We start from the raw sequence: 22,894 nt of genomic DNA, 5'->3' as shown, positions 1-22,894 counted from the left end.
TGGTGTTTTAATGATGGAGCTGGGGAGCTCTATCGACCACGTTACTCCAAAATCCCCCACAGGTGTTCAGCTGGGTTAAGCTCTGGTGAATGTGAAGGTCATAGCATATGTTTTACATAATTTTCATTCTTATTATCAAACCATTCAATGAGCACTTGTGTCCTGTGGAAGGAGTGTGGGGTCATCCTGGAAGACCATGCCCATCAGGAGAGAAATGTTTCATCATAGGATAAAGGTGATCAGTCAGAGTATCTTTGTATTGAGTAGCAATCTTTGTATTGAGCACTGCATAACTGAGTCACAGTTTTTCCTTTAATTTGTCACCCATCAGCATGTACATTCAGCAGGAGCTGATAAGTTGCAGGCTTAATGGTACAGACCTTTAAAAAAAAAAAAAAAGCATGTGTATGTGATTTTTTAATGCCACATTAGGAAAATCCCTTCCAAAGCATCCCAATCTGGATTAAGAACTGTTTTGCATCTCGTCGTGTTGCACAGATGGTGGAGGAATAACCTCCACTCTTCACACTCGTTTCTCATCTCTCCATCACGCGCATAAGCAGTGAGGCGTGAACAAGAGTCTCACACAACACATGTTTACACCAACAACTAGCATGCTGATAAGAGAGATTTGTGCATCGGGAGTTGCCTCGAAATTAGTGGCAACGCGTCAATACATTGGCCTGGAAAAAGAAAGATTAAAAGAAAAGACTCTCTCTCTCTCTCTCGCTCATTTTCTCTCAAACGAGAGAAAATTTAATGAATATAGTTATGCAACTGTAATAGACTGTGGGCGCAACTGCTAGTTCATTAAAAGCTTTTTCACTTCCATTAACACGGCTTCCATTTCACACATTTATACTCATTTATACACGAAGATCAGAGTAAACATTCACAGCATGTAAATACCCTCGCTTCACCCCCCCTAGATGTGGTCTCTTCTATACACACAGTCATGTTTATCTTAGCCATTACATCTGAATTTTTTTTTCAGATTAGTATGGACATCATCTCCTGTCGGTTCAACAAATTATTCATATTAACAGAAACAAAAATGATTTGTTAGCTTGACAAAATGCAGATGATACACACTTCCTACTAATTGTAGTAAGAATGCTCGGAGCTGTCAGATATGGAGTCGAAATTATGCTATAAACCTTTAAGAAATCTGCAAGTGAAATATTACACATCAAGGTCTAAAAAGAAATTTTGGGAATAAACCCCATAATAATAAAAATTCAACATAAAAAAACACTCTCAATACATTCCCTTTCCTCTAAATTTAGCTGTTTTTGGTTAATTGATTTTATTTAATTTCTTCTTTCTTTTTTTTGCTTAAAACACCTTAAAACATTAAAACATTGTTAAAGTTTTAGTAATTATTATTGATTTATAGTTATTTTATTAATATAATGTAAACTGTAGAGTTCTCATTATTTTATTAATAATTTATTTTTTTGTATATGAGGCACTTTTAGATTTTAAAAATGGATTCGGTCTAAACATAAAAATAAATAAATAATAAGAATAAGAACAATAATAATGAGGTTGTTGTTGGAGGTGGTGGTGTCCTACACCAGTTTAAAAGAACTGGCTTGGTAAATGAACCTCAAACTTAATCAAAATCAGAACTGGTAAACTAGAATTTTGAGAAAACCATGACCTCTTACCAAACATGACAGATATAGCAGATACAGTTTTCTAGAAACAAACAAAAAAAAAATGCACCCGCCATAAAAGAAATCATTCATAAAAGAAACTTTTTGATCCTTAATGTTCTGCTTTGTTGAAATTTTGTACTCTGTTCTCCAGCTGAGAGCGAGATTAGCAAAAACAGACCCAGTTGCCAACAGAACAGTGACCCGGGGCTTAAAATTACCTTAAATCTTTTATTATTAATGAGACTGTGGCTTACGTTGGCAAGAGAGAAAAGTCGTTTGTGTTGTTGGGGCTGCACATGATGATAATCGTGTCCTGAGGAATCAAAGAGCTTAAATGCAGCTTTGCCAGCATTTGAAGTCAGTAGGGTTCCTCATTTACTGCCTACAATCCTCTGTGCTTAAAACATGGTCCAGCGTGTGTTTGCTCCAGGAAACCCTATTAAACAGTATAAATAAAATGTGTGGCTGATGCCTGATATGTGCTGGTTTAGAATACGCAGAAAAAGCGAGATAAGCTCAGTACTGAACTGCTGAGAGAAAGGAAACGTGAGATACCGAACTGAACAGTCAGGCAGTGTGTTAGTCAGGCAGTGTGTGTCAGAAGATAGAAAGTTATATGAGGGCATTTTTAGTGAAAGTGTGTTTGAATGAATGCAGAAAACGCGCAACGACCTTCTGATCAGTAGTCCAATGTCTTAACCACTGAGCTACCACCACTCTACCACTGTATGTCTAGGACTTCTCAATTACTCCCATTTTAATGATGAGCTTAATGATAATGTAATAAATAATCCTGTTTTCAATACAGTCCATATAAAATTTCGCTGCATTTTTTTGCAATTGTTGGGGCCAAAAATGCTTGATTTTGCTGTGGCTTTTTTCAGAATTTGAAAGAGTTCCTTCGTGCTTTTTTTCCTGCAGAAAAATACTTGTATTGGCGAAATTGCAGTAGCACAAAATTTGCACAAACTGTCTTTCGCAGTGATGTTTGTTGGTAAATGAAACCTTTTAGCTGTACTCATGTTGGACGCGCATGAATCGAAGAGGGCTTTGGCTGAATGTACGTTGTCACATACATGACATGTCTTGGATCAAATCTGCAGAAAATCTGTGGTAGTTTTGAAAAATTGCAACCTCCTCTTTGATTTTGTGTTCGTTTCTGCGATCGCAAAATCCTGGAGGGACTTTGTGCTTATCGGTTTCTCTGTGACATGACTGGCTGTGTTTATTTGTGTCTTATTAACTTCAAGAGAGAGAGGGAGAAAAAAGAGAGGATGCATTAGGGAATGACTTTTTTTATAGCTGCTATAACGTGACTGATAACTTCATTTGTGGATGTGCACTAACAATAATCAGAACTATAAACGGTTAAAATGATGACATGTTTGTTACCAAAATAAAAATTGTAGTCCTTGCCTAATTTCTGTGGTATAAGAGGAATAAAACACTTCACGATGTGATGTTATTGGAAAATAAAACTTCAGAATGGTAACAGTAACGCTGCATCACACCATTCCTTCAGTTATTATTTTCCTATAATAGCAAACCTTCAGTGGTTTTATCCCTTACTTATTTCATGCAGCTTATTTGTCTTCAAATAACAGGTCAAAATTAGAAAGTTCAAACAAAACTGAGAATAAAATATTCCATATTTCAGAGCTCAACATCAACGGCACTGCATCTCATTTCCATTTTTCTTTCTTTCACCTTCTCTGTCTCTCTGATTGACGGTCATGACGTGACCCCCTGACTGCGGTGAACTCGCAGTTCTCCTTTCAGACGTCTCCGTCTACAGAACCAGGGCTGAATTATTAACACACGGTGGCATACACTGAATTATTGAAGCATGATCGCGTCCTGTTTGGACTCTCAAAGTGTGAGCGTATTTCTACAAGGAACACGATGCAAGGAACACAATGCACTTTATTATGGTGAAGAAGAGGCACAGATGGATTTTGAATGGAGAAATTTCTCCTGCCTCGGCTATGCTGAGACACAAACTCACATGCCAAATTCTAACGTTAAGCTTCGTTCATGAAAATAAGGCAGTGATTATGTTATAAAGGACATATCATGCTTTAATGCAGCCTGTGCTCGTGCTTTTCAGCAGCGAAGAGCAGGCAGCTCGCGCTGTTGCCGTGGCAATGATGATGATTCATGACAGCTGAACTGTAGATGCACGCCTGTGTGTGTATGTGTGTGTCTATGTGTTCGTAATTTGGGTGCGAGAAAGACTGAATGAAAGACTGAGTGGATGTCCCTCCTTTTCAATTAGTTCAGTAAACACAAAATAGGTCTCTTGCTCAGACACACACAAACACACACACACACACACACACAACGATTTTCACCAATCTAAAATAATTCATTGTGAGTGCAGATTCTGAATGAGCTGTTTATATGTATACTAAACTGGACAGTCTGTAGACGAACTCTGTTTATATGCACTTTATATTTAATCCAATCCAAAGTTATGTGCATGTGGGATAATGTGGTTTAGTGTCGGCGTAATCATAACAACAAGGAGTGTGGGTCAGTGTGAGTCCGGTTTTAATCAGGCTGCTTGTATGTTTAACAAGGTTTAAATTATTTCCATCTAAGCAAAACGTCATCCAAAAGCTGCTCAGCATTTTATATTTGCCCAACATTCTGGAGCAAGCAGCTCTAGTTGTTGAAATGCACACACTATCCATTGGTAAAGCAGATACTGTACTCTATCGCCTTTACTCATCTTGTAACATTACCAATAAGAAGTATAGGTTTTATTAAAGGTTTTTACTTTTTTTTCTTACCATGGGCGTGTTCTGTATCTGCACTGAATGTTAAATACTGAGTCAACTTTCCTGAGGTCAATTTACATCCCACACCATCATCATAATGTTAGTTTGATGCCAAATCTATCTCATGAATATCTTTCAATAGATTATATGGATTTCTCACTGTTTTATTGGATAGAAATGTCATTCTGGTTGTTCTCAGTTGGTTTACACTATTTCCACATGAATGGTTGTTGTTTTTTTTAATCGGATTGAGCTATCAGTAAGAATATTAACAGATTAATAGTGATGGTCTACATGTTTACTGAATCACTTGATTCAGACACCTATCACCTCACAATAGTCATTAAAGTAATTAGTTTAGTAATACCAAAGCAAGCTATCAGGGCTAATAATTTGTTTTCATTATTGTTATTGCAACATTGGCCTTTGCATTACTGACATTGCAGAAGCAGAGAGATGAGGACTCATGTCTTAGACTTGCCACTTGAGTTATATTTGAGTTTGTTTGTTTTTTTTTGTTTAACTGTACAGACTTACACAATCTTGACTCAGAATTCAAAATATATGGCTCACTATTTGACTCACTTCAAAGCCCATAAGTTTTAACTTGACCTATGAGCTTATGACTCGCAATTCAAACTTCAAAGCTTCTCCAAACTCAACTTTAAAGCCTATGACTCACAACTCAACTGAGACTTTAATGCCTATGATTCACAACTCAACTGAGACTTTAATGCCTGTGACTCACAACTCAACTGAGCCTTTAATGCCTATGACTCACAACTTAATTAGACTTCAAGCCTATGACTCACAACTCACCTCGGATTTCAAAGCCTATAACTCGCAACTCAACTTCAAACTTTATGACTCGCAGCTCAACTAGAATTAAAAGCGACTCTCAAGTTAACTCAAAGACCTCAAAACTTATGACTGATTCCCAATTCAACTCTCACTTTAAGCTTATGACTCTCAAGACGACTAGAATTTAAAGCTTTTGACTTGTTACTTGACTAGAATTCAAAGCTTATAATACATAACTCGACTAGAATTTAAAGCTTTTGACTCATAACTTGACTTGGACTTCAGAGCATAAAACTATCAACTCCAACTACAAAACATGACTCAGACTTCAAAGGCTATGACTCACAATTCACTTCTGACTTCAAAGCTTCTCCCAATTCAACTCATACTACAAAGCTTATGACTCCCAACTTGACTTGGATTCAAACGCTCATGAATCAGAACTTGACTTCAAAGCTTGTGATTTGCATCACAGTCTCTCCAGTTTGTTTAATGTATTTCTGGGCATATCACAATCTCAATGCGTAGCAATATCGCAGTAGGATATTTTTGTTCATGTCTTTAAGCCCTACAATGTACTATCATCTGCCTGCTCTTATGTAAACTCGTTTCCCAAGTGAGTTCTTTATGACACTAAATCAGCTTTTCCACCCAATAAAACCTTACAAATTTTTCCATGATCCAGTTAACTGCCCACATCGGATTTTGCTTTTGTGCATTTATACACCCAATTCACTATTTACAAAGCCCATAATTCTTAAGCCAATTTCAAATTATGAAAGAAAAACAGCAGTATTTTATCACTCCTTGTTTCCACGATTGCATCAGCCTGTGATTTCACAATCTTGTTCAGTCTCATTCAGCTCCTTATTCGATTGAACTAGAAGCATAAGACTGCATAAAATAAAGGCGATTCATCATCAACGTCATATATGGCAGATTATCTGCCATATCACTTTCTGGGATGATTTTCATGCAAAGTTAGAGCCAAATGCAAATGACTTTTTGTTAAGTCTTGTGATTATGAGCGCAGTGTCTCTTTCATTCTGTCGAGAATGGATACAGGGCCGTGTCCTGCACCTCAGGAAGTTTCCACTGGCTCTGCCTAGGTGCTGTCAGAATGCCCTTTACACAACTCACACACACACACACACACACACACACACACACACACGCACGCACGCACGCACGCACACACACACCAGAACACAAACGCACACAGCCACACCAGAGCACATACGTTCGCACACACACACACTCACTCACAAAGGGTTTTATATCAAGAGGTTATGCAAAGGTGCCCAGGTAAACTTGCCACCTGAGCTGGAAGGCTATGATGTGGGATACCTGATCTGCCGTGTGAGCCACTGTTTGTGTGTGTGTGTGTGTGTGTGTCCATCTGAGGTAAGAGGCAATTCTGCGATGCACACACCCACACATGGGTTGCTCTGAGGGGAAAACTGGCTTCAAATAAACAAACACAAGCACTCAGTATGAAGGAAAAAGCGAGAAGGACAAGCAGACAAGTAAGAGAGAGAGAGAGAGAGAGAGAGAGAGAGAGAGAGAGAGGTCTCAGGAAAGCTAGCCAGTGATTTTCCACCTTTTGCGCTTGAAAAGTTTCTTACATCAAGCTACTGACACATCCTTACAGTTCAGCGAGTTCATACCCATGATCAAGTGGTGTGTGTATGTGTGTGTGTGTGTGTGTATGTGTATGTGTGTGTGTGGGAAAGAAATAGTCGCCATGTGAAGCTATGATTATAGCAGGACTTTGATGAGCTGAAACATAATGAAAGGCTAGACTAACTTTCTTTGGTATATCAAACGGTCCACACACACACACACACACCACTGCAGTACCGAACACAATTAAGCCTCGTCCTAAAGCAAAGGATGTTCAAAGTTGAATTAACAATGATGGCGCATTTTAGCTTGAACGGTTGCTTCATCTGTGTCCAGTAAACCAGCCCACTGTGTCTTGTCCAAAATGAGGTACAATTATAAAGCCTACAGCTCAGAAAAGAAGAAGCAGCAGTAGGCTGTAACGGCTATTTTTATGTCAGACGTGTACAGTATATGTATGTGTTTTATGTTTCAGCTTGAGAACAGGTTAATATTTGTTCAACAAAATTGACCATGTACCCACTGGACATTCAGGTATATGTAAGGAATAAAACACTTTGGGGTGTGCTGGTATAGGAAAGTAATCAATGCAAAGGTGGTGTGATGTATAAATACCATTATACCACAGCACTGTTCTCTAATTCTCAAATCTGATTGGTTAAAACGTATGGATTCATTTTCTATAACAGCAAATCACAGGTTTATATTAATGCACTTGTTCTAATACGTTATAGTTTCTATAGTAACAACTAATTCACTTCCAACTAACTAACTTGTATATCGGACATGCAATATTATCTAAATATAATACAAAGCGGACTAAGAAACACATTATTTATCATTTACTGTATGGATGAAGTCTCCAGTGGTAGTGCTGTCTTAATAGTATTCAAAACAGTGTTACTATGAATGCAGACTTTAATACACTGAAAAAGACACACTATTAGCATCCCAAATACATATATATATATATATATATATATATATATATATATATATATATATATATATATATATAAAATTGGTTTCACTCTGCCCACATTTGACATTTTTTCATACATTATTTGAATGTCCATGGAACAAAATAAAATATCTGAACCTTCTGCCATCATGTACACATTCTGCCATCATGTACACATTTGAATGGACATGCAATACGAAGCAATATGATAACATGACCTTATATGGCCAAGGGCATTGTTTCGACTCAGGACAGCTTCACTTGCTGCTATTGTCCAGCAACTGTTTGATGCCGTACACAACAGTGCTTCATCTTCACGTGTTTGCTGAGAGTAGGTTGAGATTCATGAATTTGGCCAATAGTTCCTGCAAGCCTTTGAGGCCCTGTTTACACTAGTGCGTTTTCGTTTTAAAATGCATAACTTTTGCTACAGTTACTCCTGCCGTTTCAGTGTAAACAGACCAAAAGGAAGACTTTTGAAAACGAAGGCGTGGCTTCGCCCACATTCGCCCCCTGATTGGGTCTTCTGGATCATTGCATATCCTTCCCCGATTCGTCAAGCCCCTACCATATGACCATTACGCTACCTTGATCATATACACAACAACATGGAGACTGAACCGCAAGCTTTGCTGGCTTTGTTGTCATTCTTAGCAGCCATTGTGCAGTTAAATTCTGTATTTTATAATACTGCAGATGCCTACATGCGCAAGAGGCGAGCTATGATTAGAGCAATCAGCAACAAATCTCAGTTCAAGCGGTTTAAGCCCTGCATGGAATGCTGGTTTGTTGTACCTGCCGGTAACTAGCATTGTTGTACCTGCCAGTGTCTAGCAACCAACCTCCTATTTACACTTGTATGCGCATGCCCAGTGTGCATGAATGGTCATGTGACATTCGTTTTTGGTCGTGTAGTGTAGACAGAGATCGTTTCGGAAACACAATGGAAACGCCAGTGTGGACAAGGATCGTTTTCATTTTAAAACGAAAACTCACTAGTGTACACAGAACCTTATAATCGACCAATTGGTGTGCGAGAAGGCGGGAATTACAGAGTGGGGTTAACAAGCACACACATGCTGCAGTATTAGACCATAAACACATCATAATGAAAGTAAAGCCGAATCTCAAGAGATGAACAAAAGCACAGCGGCTCTGCCTGCTAGCATCCAGCTTGCTAGTTAGCATCCAGTTTAATAGCTGACAAAAAGTATGATGAATAATTAAAGACACTTTTGATTATGAAATATTTTTAAACAATTAATTGCAATGCCAAATAGTATTTTGTATTTCTAATACTTTCATTCACTTTGAGGATTTCTAAAAGGGTTTTTTAAATAGTTAAGCATTTTAGCATCTTAAAGAGGTCCTACTTGGAAGCCTATCTAAAACCCCTGGTTGTAAACGCTAAAGAACTGTTTAGCGAGTTAAGTGGAAGCCTTTTTTCATGAATTTTTCATACAGTTCCACCATTAATTGGTGTCAAATCCCATGTTTTGTACATTTAATGGACATAAATGCTATTTTGGCTTCAGTGAAGAAACAAACAACACGCCATTCAATAGATTTTGCACGTTTCAGTTCACTTTAGTACATATTAATTATTCAACAGTAATATTTACGGATTTATTATTAATGAGTACAGATTGTATCTTTCAGGAAAACTCGGAAATTGAGCACAAGACTGACCTGAGACAACTATCCAATGTTAAACTGGACCATAAAAAGATGTTTTTTGTCTACTTTAAATTGGTCCTGGTTCGTCTTGATCTGGCTCATAAATATATCCCTTTTGGGTCTTGTACAGTACTGTGCAAAAGTCTTAGGCACATGTATGCAAAGAAATGCTGTAGAGCAAAGATGCCTTCAAAAATAATAAAATTTATTGCTTTTACATTAATATATATATATATATATATATATATATATATATATATATATATATATATATATATATATATATATATATATAAAGAGCAGTAAATGAAACAGTCAATATTGGTTTGATGACCCATTGCTTAAAAAATCCCAAAACCCTGTGTCTTAAAAGTGGTCTTTTACATAATACGTAATCTTTACTGGCGTACAAATATTTTTCTGTAACATTCAATTTTGTGCTGGAAAACTGATGTTTGGAAATCTAATTTTTTGTACTAACTTGATTATGTAGAAAATAGGGCACCTAAGACTTTTACACAGTACTGTGTATGACCACATTGGTCATTTTAGTGTCAAAGGGCCTATTAAAACTTTTCTCTATAGTCAAAATCTCATTGAACTATTAATATACACCAAGATGTGATTATTTCTTTAAATTATTATTGTGCTCACTGGATTGCGGTCTTTGGCTTGCCGTGCTTCCTGTTTGCAGTCGGCAATACACTGCTCATCGTTCTGCTTGCTTCATTACACCTTATTTTAACTCAGTTCAGTGAGAATCAAGAAGACATTATTGCATCTAGGTAGCCATAAAGGGATTAACTGCAGCTATAAAAGTATATGGAATGTAAGAACGATAGAGTGGGTATGTATATGTGTTTGTGTTTGTGTTTGTGTGTGTGTGTGTGTGCGTGTGTGTGTGCGTGTGCTAACAGGTGTAAAAGTGCAGCCGTAATGGTTTTTACCAGCTGTGACTTTTCCCAGGAGGATATTAACATTGCTGTATAAAACTGCGAACTGCATCTAAACCACCAAAAATGCTGTTGAGTGTATACAGCGAGGGCCTGTGGACTTCCCACATTTGCGTATGATTTAGAGAAGGTCAGGCTGAGTCAGCATACCCATCTGTATACACACACAACCTGTAATTAGCATTAATTATAGACAGTTTCAGTGAGAATCCTTTTTTTAATTTCTCTGTTCATGAATAAAAATATACTGAAACTGGAAGGATGAATTTAGCTAGTCAATGTAATGTCTTGTGCAATTGCATGTTTCCATAAAAATGTATCATCAGTCAAGCAGAAGGCCTCAGCAATGTTAGAAAAAGGTGTCTGAAGTTCATTGTCAATTTATTGAGCATTGACTGTGTTAATACTGTGTTAAATGAATGTGTGTATGTGTTATCACCCCAAAGACGACCATTTCCCAATTACAGCACGATCAGAATTAGAAAAAAATTACTGAGAAACCCCAAAATGCATCATCCTCTATCCTTACGTTGTCCTGTGAACGAAAACCTAAAGGAACAGCTTCCCTTCTGAATGTTACCAAGTGGTGACTCGTTCTATAAATGTTAAATAAAAATATCTTACAGAAATCTCCACTAAATCAACACATTTTTTCTTGTTAAATAATTGTTTTTTTTCCTCCCGATCCATTTATTATTAGATTTAGATCCGATTCATATTCAACAGCACCATGATGTCATGTAAATAGCGGAGAAAGACTAAGATTACGATTCCCATCAGCCACTGCACATAGTCATATGTCTGTTTCACCTGAGTCACGTTTGGCTCATTAGCACTTGTGTATAAATAGTCACGTTCTGCACTGCACGGGTTGTCTTGCGTTGTTTGGTATGTCCATCTGTATCACGTTATTCTAGTCCTGGTTTCATGTAAGTCTTGTTTTGTTTGCACCTTATTAAAACGTTTCAACTGTATTCTGCATTTGTATCCACCTCTAAATCCAATATCGTGACACATGGTATAATCCGTTGTAGAGTCACATTTTAATCATTATTCTCAATCAAGCATTTTGATTTATAAACTATTATTTACCATGTTATATAAAAATAGTATGCTTATACTATAGAAGTGGCGTAAACACAACAACAAAGACAATTAAATAATAAATTAATCAATTGTTTGACAGTTATCCAAATTTTAGAATTGTGACAGTTCACTAAGATACTTATAACTTATAAGATATATATTTTATAACTATATTTTCATTTAATTCTACTTATTTAATGGAACATTGATTGTAGACTCTTTACCTTCATTACAATTAATAATAATACAATCATTTTATACAGCTAACTAATAATTAATTATAACTAACAATCTATGGACATCAACCACTGTATGTTGGTATGGATCAATATACTGCAACTTACAGTATCATGATTAATATCAACGTACTTTGCAAAGTAGCAGGATCTTACAAAATAACATTGACTCCCTTAATGTAAAGTTTATTATTCAGAGAAATAAATGTAATAAACTTAATACATGCGAAATGTCCTTTAGACAGTTCAGGAAGGACATGAAGGACAGGAAGGACAGTACACTAAATCACATTGCATTACAGTAGAGTGTAGCATTGTATTTGTAACAGTTCAGTGATACAATATACCCTTAAATTTCTGTATAATTATTCAGTGATTTATTGTAACGCATATCATTCAGTACCTAGACGAACTAAGCGCTAAGAGGAAATGTGTGCAGTTATAAGTTACAAAAGTGTGGAAAGAAAATCTAATCTTAGCAATATGTTAATATTGATATATTCTGTTATTTGTCGCGTTGTATTACACTTGTGGTTGTTTCTACCGCATTCAGTGGTTTCACTAAAGTAGAACCCTGTGCTCCATCTTTGTGGCATTTCCCATAATAGCTTCAGCAAGTCATCTAAGGACTGAATTCAACTTCAAATGCCTCACATCACCTTGTCGTCCACTGAACCATGAAATGGACACACACTTTCTTTCTCCGTTTAGGCTTGCAGAGACGGTCCATATGTTTAGCTATAGAAATCTGAACATGACTCTTTACAAGTAGAGCTTTTAATCCATCTGCAGAGGCAACTATAACACTGGAGGGAAAATTATCTGTACTTTATAGTGCTTTATTTATTTATCAGAAGACATCATAAGATTTATTCTTAGGACCTATAATAAGATTTAGATATAGGCAAATACTGTATACAGGCAAATACTGTATATGCTCTTGCTTGTTGGGAAGTTTGGTATTGTTCCTTTTCTCCTACTAATGTTATTAAATAACTCATGAACTGTGGGAGTGAAGAACGAGTGGGAGTGTGTGTGTCCTAAAAAGAGGATGATACGGCACCTGGTAGTACAAATTCCTGAACGGAAATGTTTCAGAAATCCTGTATTGCTTTATACTGTAATGTGAAACTGCACTGAAATGGAAGCCAGTCATTTCACAGCAGGAACCAGAGCCCACGTCCTCCAATACTGCCTGCTTAATGTCAAGCATCCCAGGTTCTTCTGTAAATTCACTTGAAGAGCTAGCCCAATGAGCCCTTGTTATTATGCCATTGCTCTTTAAACTGCTATATTCAGTATGAAACTGCTCTCATAGATGGCATTTTGCATTGCAAAAATGTTTCAGGAAATTCATGCCTGCTCTAGTAGTCTCTTTCTGGAAGCAATCAGAATAGCATTTCCAGATTGTACCGTGAAGACATGCAGATGATCACAAGTGATGCATGATGTACTGCTATTAGCAGGTATGAAGAGACTATAGATTCATTAAAAATATCACATATGCACTGGTAGTAATGACAAATGAAGCTTCTTTAAAACTTTAAAAATGTTTCAGAATAAAATAATGCCAGATGTGATTATAGCTCCAAGTCCATCTCTTTCCTCTTATCCAGAGGAGGACAGTTGGCATGGCAACAATGCTCATTTGTCTCCAAAAGACGCAGAGGTGGACAGAGTGTGTGTGTGTGTGTGTGTGTGTGTGTGTGTATGTGTGTATTTGAGTGAGTGAGACAGGGAGAGAGAGAGAGAGAGAGAGACAGAGAGACAGACATGTATAGGGATGAGCTTAGTATATGCAAAACGTGCTTAGAGGACGGTTCCTTTATGCAGAGTGGTGCATACATGTATTTTGTAAAAGAAAGAAATTGGGAGTTGAGTGCCATTTTGAGTTTCCATAGCAACATGGTCAAGCACTGAAGTCAGGGTCGAAAGGTTACTGTGAGTTTTCAGAGCACACTTCCTTTTACAAAATTCAATAGTCTGAATGCTGTTGTAACAACCTAATAATAAATAGAGTAACTACAGTGAAATTATTGGAAAACATTAAAGCATGTAACTATAATCTACACCCCAAATTTCCCCTTGCGGATCAATAAAGTACTCTCTAAAAGTCATAAATTGTGGCTTAAGGGGTTACACATACTATATCCTCCTCTCCAATCTCAAATCAGGGGTTAAAAACACTTCTCCAGATTGAATGGAATAGGCAAAACATCACTGTTACTATGAAATGTCAATTTATAATGTACATTTATAATGTTGAATGTTTTACTAAATTGAAAATAAAAACCTGACACATATAAGAACAATATACATTATTGAAAATTCCATGTGATACAATATGGTGGTGTCTCGATATGATATTTTTCAATATAGCAATATATATATATATATATATATATATATATATATATATATATGTATATATATATATATATATATATATATATATATATATATATATTATATTGCTGTTTACATGGTAGTTTCTTAATTAGAGTATGGTCTTAATCGGATTAAGAGTGGATTATTGTTGTCCATGTAAATGCAGCTAGTGAGTATACCCCTAAGTGAAAATGTCAAAACTGGGCCCAAAGTGTCAATATTTTGTGTGGCCATCATTATTTTCCAGCACTGCCTTAACCCTCTTGGGCATAGAGTTCACCAGAGCTTCACAGGTTGCCACTGGAGTCCTCTTCCACTCCTCCATGACGACATCACGAAGCTGGTGGATGTTAGAGACCTTGTGCTCCTCCACGTTCCGTTTGAGGATGCCCCACAGATGCTCAATAGGGTTTAGGTCTGGAGACATGCTTGGCCAGTCCATCACCTTCACCCTCAGCTTCTTTATCAAGGCAGTGGTCGTCTTGGAGGTGTGTTTGGGGTCGTCATCATGGTGGAATACTGCCCTGCGGCCCAGTCTCCAAAGGGAGGGGATCATGCTCTGCTTCAGTATGTCACAGTACATGTTGGCATTCATGGTTCCCACAATGAACTGTAGCTCCCCAGTGCTGGCAGCACTCATGCAGCCCCAGACCATGACACTCCCACCACCATGCTTGACTGTAGGCAAGACACACTTGTCTTTGTACTCCTCACCTGGCTGCCACCACACACGCTTGACATCATCTGAACCAAATAAGTTTATCTTGGTCTCGTCAGACCACAGGACATGGTTCCAGTAATCCATGTCCTTAGTCTGCTTGTCTTCAGCAAACTGTTTGCGGGCTTTCTTGTGCGTCATCTTTAGAAGAGGCTTCCTTCTGGGATGACAGCCATGCAGACCAATTTGATGCAGTGTGCGGCGTATGGTCTGAGCACTGACAGGCTGACCCCCCACCCCTTCAACCTCTGCAGCAATGCTGGCAGCACTCATACGTCTATTTCCCAAACACAACCTCTGGATATGACGCTGAGCACGTGCATTCAACTTCTTTGGTCGACCATGGCGAGGCCTGTTCCGCGTGGAACCCGTCCTGTTAAACCGCTGTATGGTCTTGGCCACCATGCTGCAGCTCAGTATCAGGGTCTTGGCAATCTTCTTATAGCCTAGGCCATCTTTATGTAGAGCAACAATTCTTTTTTTCACATCCTCAGAGAGTTCTTTGCCATGAGGTGCCATGTTGAACTTCCAGTGACCAGTATGAGGGAGTGTGAGAGCGATGACACCAAATTTAACACACCTGCTCCCCATTCACACCTGAGACCTTGTAACACTAACAAGTCACATGACACCGGAGAGGAAAAATGGCTAATTGGGCTCAATTTGGACATTTTCACTTAGGGGTGTACTCACTTTTGTTGCCAGGGGTTTAGACATTAATGGCTGTGTGTTGAGTTATTTTGAGGGGACAGCAAATTTACACTGTTACACAGCTGTACACTCACTACTTTACCTTGTAGCAAAGTGTCATTTCTTCAGTGTTGTCACATGAAAAGCAATAATCAAATATTTACAAAAATGTGAGGGGTGTACTCACTTTTGTGAGATACTGTATATATAAATATATATAATTTTTTTATATATATAAATATTTAGTCAGACAAAGCCAGTGTGAAATCAGACATTTATCAGACAGGCTGATATTTGTAGCCTGTTGCAGAGGTACCTGTGTGGGGTTATAAAGCTCCTGCAGTGCATTTCTCGAGCCGCTCCTACAGCAGCCCTCTGCTGCAAACGGGTTTCGTCTCATTACTGCAAAACAAACAGAGACAGAGACAGACGGTTAACTCAGACACAGACCAGAGCTAAAAAGTGGGTAAAAGCAGTAAACACATACACATTTATAGCTTCTTAAACAAAGGGGATGTGTCTCAGACCAAAATCCTCAAGCAGTGTTATTAAATGTTTATTTGGCAGAACCCCTCATATCGGGTAAATTTCCACATGCACCCCAACAAATAACACATCAAACACAATGCAAATATTTGACACAAATGACAAAATAACAGAACATCTCCATTACCACTAACTGGCAGCAAGTGTTGATAACTTTTCCTGTCTTAGGTCTCTGTTAAGTCCCTTGATTATCATGGATCTCTCCTAAATGTGGCAGTAATTGTATAGACCTACATATATTTAAAGTAATTTGAGTAATAAAACTTGTGTATGCATTATATAAGGAATATAATGAACCAATGTTGTGTTAATTGTTGTGGTACCTCCACAACACAAGTTAATTCCTGTTAACAGGAATCAACACCTTGCTCCCTCACCAGCCTCTCTTCTTTCTCTTTCTGGTGAAGTTAAAAAGACAAAAAAAAAAAAAAAATGCAGCTTGTCATGCTAGGGAAAAACCACAGAGTACAATGTCTTCCATCTTGAAGGCTTTCCTGACTTACCTCTGACTGATACAAAGCATTCACAGAAAAAAGTCATATCACCAATTAGTATCAATATAAACCTGAGATTTGTCTTGCACCTTCTGTCCAATCAGAATTGAGAATTCATGCGGTTTGACAAAAAAAAAAGTTCAACTACAAATCCATTTTGTTTCTTCTTGTGACAGTTAGCGCCACTGGCCTCATGCATTATTAGCTTCAGAGTGTAAAATATTGAAAATCCTCTATGTCCAAGCGTATATTAGAACCTACATTCTGGGTTTCTAAAGGACGTGTGTCATGAATATTTCATCAATAGCAAAAAACAAATCTAAGCTGTCCCTCTTGCTTTCGTGCCATCATTATGCTTTTCAATGTCATTGCCATCTCATATGCATTTTATGAAAAGCCTGCAGTGATACAGTTTGTGAAAAACCAAGCCAGAGCTTGACATCATAAATAATTCTCTGTTCTGCTATTTACAAATCACAGCTGATGAACACACAACTGTCTCAGTCTGATGAACATTAAAGGTGATTACTTAATAAAAACCCAACAAGTCCATCACATGAAATGGCACACAAAAAAAAAAATCGTTTAAGTGGTAGAATAATGTGAAACCTTATTCACTGACAAACTGAACAAATAAGAGCTATGAAATCAAAATTATTCAGTGACTCAGGAACAAGTAACCTTTGCTTCAAATGGAAACACCACTGATTTTTCAAAATGAATGAATCATTTATTGAGAAGTAAACAAAGTCATTGAAGCTGTCTTGATGAAAAACGCACTGTTCTAGAGGAATTTAACAAGTCATGATTTTAGGAACCAGAGTTTTAAGAGTGAAAAAGCTGCTTTACCAGATAGTTATTCTGTAAAATGGTTACAAATGGTCTGCTTGTTGCTCCGAGACTGTTGTACGATTATTATTGTATTTGGTGTCTATTCATGTTTACATACATTCATCATTCACTTTATTAGGAACAGCTGTACACATGCTCTATCTTGCAATTATTCAGTCAGATTAACAGAAACTGCACAACTGAAGACTCGAAAAAAACATTGCCTGTTTTATTTTTCTTCAGTTGTCCAGTTTGGTTGAGAATGTGTACGTTGTATCCTTAGATTCCTGTTTTTGGCTGACAAGAGTGGAACCCGATGTGGTCTTCTGCTGTTGTAATCCACCCACCTCAAGGTTCGACATACCGCGTGTTCTGAGATGCTTTACTGCTCAGCACAGTTTTCATGAGTAGTTATTTGAGTTACCATAACCTTCTTGTCAATTTGATCCAGTTTGACCATTCTCCTCTGACCTTTCCCATGAACAAGGCATTTCCACCCACAGAACTGTTGCTCACTGTATTTTTTTTTCTTCTGCACCATTCTATACAAACTCTAGAGACCACTGTATGTGAAAATCCCAGGAGATCAGCAGTTTCTGAAATACTCAAACGACTGCTTGTCAGCCACCAACAACTACAACACAGTCAAAGCCACTGAGATCACATTTTGCCCATTCTAATGTTTGATGATTGGCTGATAACTGTATGAATTTGCAGGAGTGCAGGTGCTCCTAATGAAGTAGTCCTTGTTTGTATACAGTAGACCATCTTACTCAGGTGTACACAGAAAAACACAGAGTACAAGCACGTTGAGGAGGTGTATTATTTCTAGAATGTCCCAAAGCCATATGACTTTAAAGCAAAATATACAGACGAATAATGTATGTTTGCAATTGCAAAATATTCACTGCCTAGTCAGCTATTTGTCTGCAAATTTCTCTAAAATGGACCATTTTTCTTTAAAAGCCTCTGAATGCCTTTGTTTCACGTTTCATTCTCCTGAGATTTTCCTGTAAGCCAGTTTTTCTCAGGAACATAGTAAATGAATAGTATGGTAGTCATTATGCCTCCATAACATTTAACAATGATTCTTTGTGCTACAAAGTTTGAGGCAAAGCAAAGCTTCAGTTTTCTATAATCAAGTGTAATGGATATATATGCATATCTACCAACTAACGTACTGAGCAGACGTGAAATCATTGTTCAGTTTGAAGTGAAAGTCTTCATGCTCTAGAGGTGTTTTTTTTTCTTCTTCAATATTACAAAGAAGGCTTCTATTATTCAGGATTTAGTGAGACCATAAACAATTCTTCATCGTGGTTCTTTCACTTTACAAGCTTCCTTCGTGTGGGTTTCTTGTTTTTTTGTGCATCATAAAATTGGAACTGTGATGGACGTCTTCATTAGCAATTATTGCTAACTATAATTACTACGTCATTTTAGCCATGCTGAGACTTTTCCAAATAATTTACAAAACACAGCTGAGGAAAATGTTGATATTTCTGATTGTTGTGTCTTGTTTCTACCATCACCATGCTTTTACATTTTCTGTATAAAAGACCTGAAATACCTGGCTATATGCTAGCTATCTAAACTGCCTCAGCTAATAGCTAGCGGTCATGCTCTGTGTTTAGATTTCCCAGTTGCCTCACAACTTGAACATTCTCACAATATTAACTACTGTCCTGGAAATTAGACAACACTCGCAGACTCGTCCTCTGAAGGTAAAAAGTTTTATTACAGGAAGACGGTTAATACAGGATAGAATAATGAGAGCGCTCTGAAGCCCTTGGACTAAACCACTACTATATATATATGAAACGCAGAGCATGACATAATTCTGTGTACCGATAAGAAGCAGTTTGAGGCAGTTCAAACAGGCTTTGTTTTAGGATCTTGGAAGATGTTTAGACGAACCTTGAACAGAAGAACATGTTTGTGTCTCTGTTAGCAGATAAACATTCTGTACTGATCTCAGTGACATGACATGGCCTTCTTAGGCGTTATCCTCTGATGAGAATGAAATAGAACAAGAACAAAAATATTACAAAGTAAAAATGAGTAATTTCCCTCACACTACTTAAATAGTGGTTGTCGACCACTTAAAGTAGACCAACATTTTTCACACTAGCAGGTGACAAGTCACTCTTTTCACTCTTATTTTGCCTCTTATTGGTGTGTAGCAATCGCTGCTTTTGTCACATGCGTGCATGTGCGGTTATAGCAGATTTGCAGATTAGCAAAGCGGGCAAACTGTACTAGCTACGTAAACTCAACAGATGGTGCGTTCAAGTCATGTCTGAAAGATCGTATTTATGAGTTGAATGCACATGAACACCACTACAAGGTCGAAATTACAAGTTGGAAACTCTGGATTTAGTTTGAGCGCAGAGTTGGGGGCGTGTCAGTAAGAAAACATGGTGGAATCAATGAATGCAATGTCTGTACTTGAAGGTAAATTTGTTGAAATTGAATGTTTACAATAAAATAAGCTCATCCCTGCACAAAATACGATATCGTTGTACAATTCACGATATAATATATAACGTTAAAGTTTACAGTGGCTTCATAAATTGATTAAAAACACAAAAAGGCAAAACACACCTGATGCGCATTCTTTGTTCTTCATTTTCTAGAAGTAGAGTTCAAAAACCTTGCTGTATTTTTTTGTAGTTAATTAAGAGAAGGTACACCGCCATCTTGCTCTGGCCAAAGTGACTTGAACGCATATGACGTCATAATTGCGACTTCCCAACTCGTACATACAAACTTCCCAGGAGAACTTGAACGCACAGAGAGGCACCAATGATCTCTGCTACTTCCTTCCAAACTTCATTTTCTAATGTCGCTATACACATTTAATAGCAGGATAAGATGGATAAGAAAACCACAGTCATATGTTTTTCTTCCATTTCTGCAGTCTGAAAATGGGAACTAATGGCTGGTAGGAGTGAGTACAGGAGTCGTGAGTACGGGAACTAAAGAAATGTCAGATCGCATGCATCATAGGATTGGTCCGAGGAATCATTCAAGGTAATGGTTTGGGTTTTGACGCTTTACAGCATGTGTGCAGAATTGCACAAATATAGAACATGCATGGCTGCCTGTTGCTTTGTTAGGCTTACATACTGGCACTTATAATAAACCCACAACTTTTACTTACAGCTTTGTTAAACTACAAACCAAAACACAAAGCCTAACACACAAGTCGTATGTTAAGAACATTCTGTCCTCACACACAAATACCTACTTTTGTGTAAGCCTCCTGTGAATGGGCTTTAATAATTCATGACATTCCAAGCCATTCCATGGCTTTCAATATTAAAATTAAGTTACGGAGTTGATATTGGGAAAATATACCATGCCGTAACCTTTTGAGCGATATTCCCTATTCACCACTACAGTTCTCTACGATGTTCTTCAGTCTTCTAGTGCAACGCAGAAGTGGCTGAGGACGTCATCTGAAATCCTCTGCGCTCTTTCGAATTCACTCACTAACCCACACACAAGTGTGGAAATGGATTTGTGTGTGTATTTGTGTATCAGATTCAGACATCATGAACAATTGAAGCATTTTAAACGTGCCATGAAATAACTGGTCGTAATGGGTTTGCAATTTGGTCCACAGACAGTGGCAATCACTGCGTAACAGAGCTAATGTCCGGCAAAGAAAAAAATGATGTCCTGTGAAAGCTGCCTTTGTGTCACACTGGTACACCATGAACCTGGCTACGTTTCATCAATCATCTCTCTCTCTCTTGCCTCTGTCTCTCTCTCTCATTCTCTCTGTCTCTCTCTCTAACTCTGTAACACACAGATTGTTTAAAGCAGCTATAATTCAAGTGATAACAGGAACTAACTTAAATTAAATGTAACTATGAATTGATAAAAAGTATGAAGTGTCATTCTTTAATTAATAATAAAAAAACGAAACCTTGGTAAATGGCTGTGGTATAAGAGGAATAAAACACTTCAAGGTAGTAACAGTAACTCTGCTTTGCATTGACCGCATCACACCACACAATCATTGATTATTTTCCTATAACAGCACACCCCCAAGTGAGATTTCTTCCACACACTGTTAGAGCATGTGCATATCCCTGTTGCTATACTGTTCCTAGCTTTTTATTCTACACCATTTGTTATGTCTAGGAATGCAGGACAGGCTAAATGAGAAGAAAGGTTGATGATAGAAGAAGAGGGAGGAATGAACACAATGATGGAGAGGAAAGAGGGAAAGTGAGAGAAGAGAAATGGGTTTTCTGTAGCCATTACACACAGAACAGTTTACAGCTCATTAAGGCTAGAAACAATAAAGGATACTCAAAAAAGCAAGGCCCTCTGTGTGTGTGTGTGTGTGTGTGCGTGTGTGAAGTTCAATGTGAGGCCGTTCCACCTGAGAAAGCACCTCAGAAGTAAGAGACACCATTATTCCACCAAAATGAACATTCTTGGCTGAAACCAAAATCGCGACAGACTGGCCAGGAAATTTTAAATGGGGTATCTATTTCAAATGAATTTGCTTTCTTAATTTGCTTACAGTAGAAAATGATATTAAAATGACTTAAACTGCTTTGCATTTATACTTAGAATTGGAAAACTACCATTCATCCATCGTCTGTACACAGGGTCATAGGGAGCCTGGAGCCTATCCCAGGAAACCCAGGGCAGGAGACGGGGTCTCCCTGGATGGGGTGCCAACCCATCGCATTGCACAATCGCACACACATTCACACACTACAGATAATTTGGAAACGCCAATCAGCCTACATGTTTTTTGGACTGGGGGAGGAAACCGGAGTACCCGGCGGAAACCCCCAAAGCACAGAGAGAACATGTAAACTCCGTGCACACGGGGCAGAGGCAAGAACCCCAACCCCAGAGGTGTGAGGCAAATGTGCTAACCACTAAGCCATCATGCCAATAGCAATTATTTTGCAATAGATTAAAATGCTATTCCAGAACTGCAAAACAAAGAACTAGTATCATCATCACCCATTTACTGGAGAATAGGGGATATTTTAAACACTATTCCCATTTCTTATTATGACTGCAGTATTTTTGCAACGTATTATGCTTTAAATCTTCCAACATTTCCCTGCCCTAGTGAAAAGCAATGACAGAAAGAAGTATTTTGGGGTTATTTTGTACAGAGCTTATTTGCTGTAATTTGCTTGTGCAAATGAAACAGCTCACGGTGACAGTTAGAGGTCTATATTTATTCTAATATTTATTCTAACTTGCCAAGTCCTGAATCTCAGAATAAAATCTGCAAATACAGATTCCAGTTTATTAGGCACTAAATGTGTGTCTAATAAACACGTAACTCTATGTACATGAAAAATTACATTCTAAACAACAGATAGAAAGATTGCAAGCACTGCAGAAAACAGTGTAATTGCTAAGCCAGAGCTATAAAGGAGAAATAGTACTGAGGATAAATATGTTA

General features: G+C 37.7%; 1 protein-coding gene across 2 annotated transcripts in view; it reads right to left on the bottom strand.

Moving 5' to 3' along the window:
• Nucleotides 1-22,894, bottom strand: part of chst11 (carbohydrate (chondroitin 4) sulfotransferase 11) — a 59,454-nt gene that overhangs the window by 7,530 nt on the left and 29,030 nt on the right. For both annotated transcript variants that reach the window (XM_053650900.1, XM_053650901.1), the window contains exon 2: nucleotides 15,891-15,976. In XM_053650900.1, the coding sequence (XP_053506875.1) occupies nucleotides 15,891-15,976 (86 nt within the window). The remainder of the gene's footprint in view (nucleotides 1-15,890; nucleotides 15,977-22,894) is intronic.

This window comes from Ictalurus furcatus, chromosome 19 (assembly GCF_023375685.1).
Source record: "Ictalurus furcatus strain D&B chromosome 19, Billie_1.0, whole genome shotgun sequence".
In the NCBI taxonomy this organism is placed as follows: Eukaryota; Metazoa; Chordata; class Actinopteri; order Siluriformes; family Ictaluridae; genus Ictalurus; species Ictalurus furcatus.
Note: the sequence above shows the minus strand (reverse complement) of the source record. Positions and strands in the feature narration are given on the sequence as shown.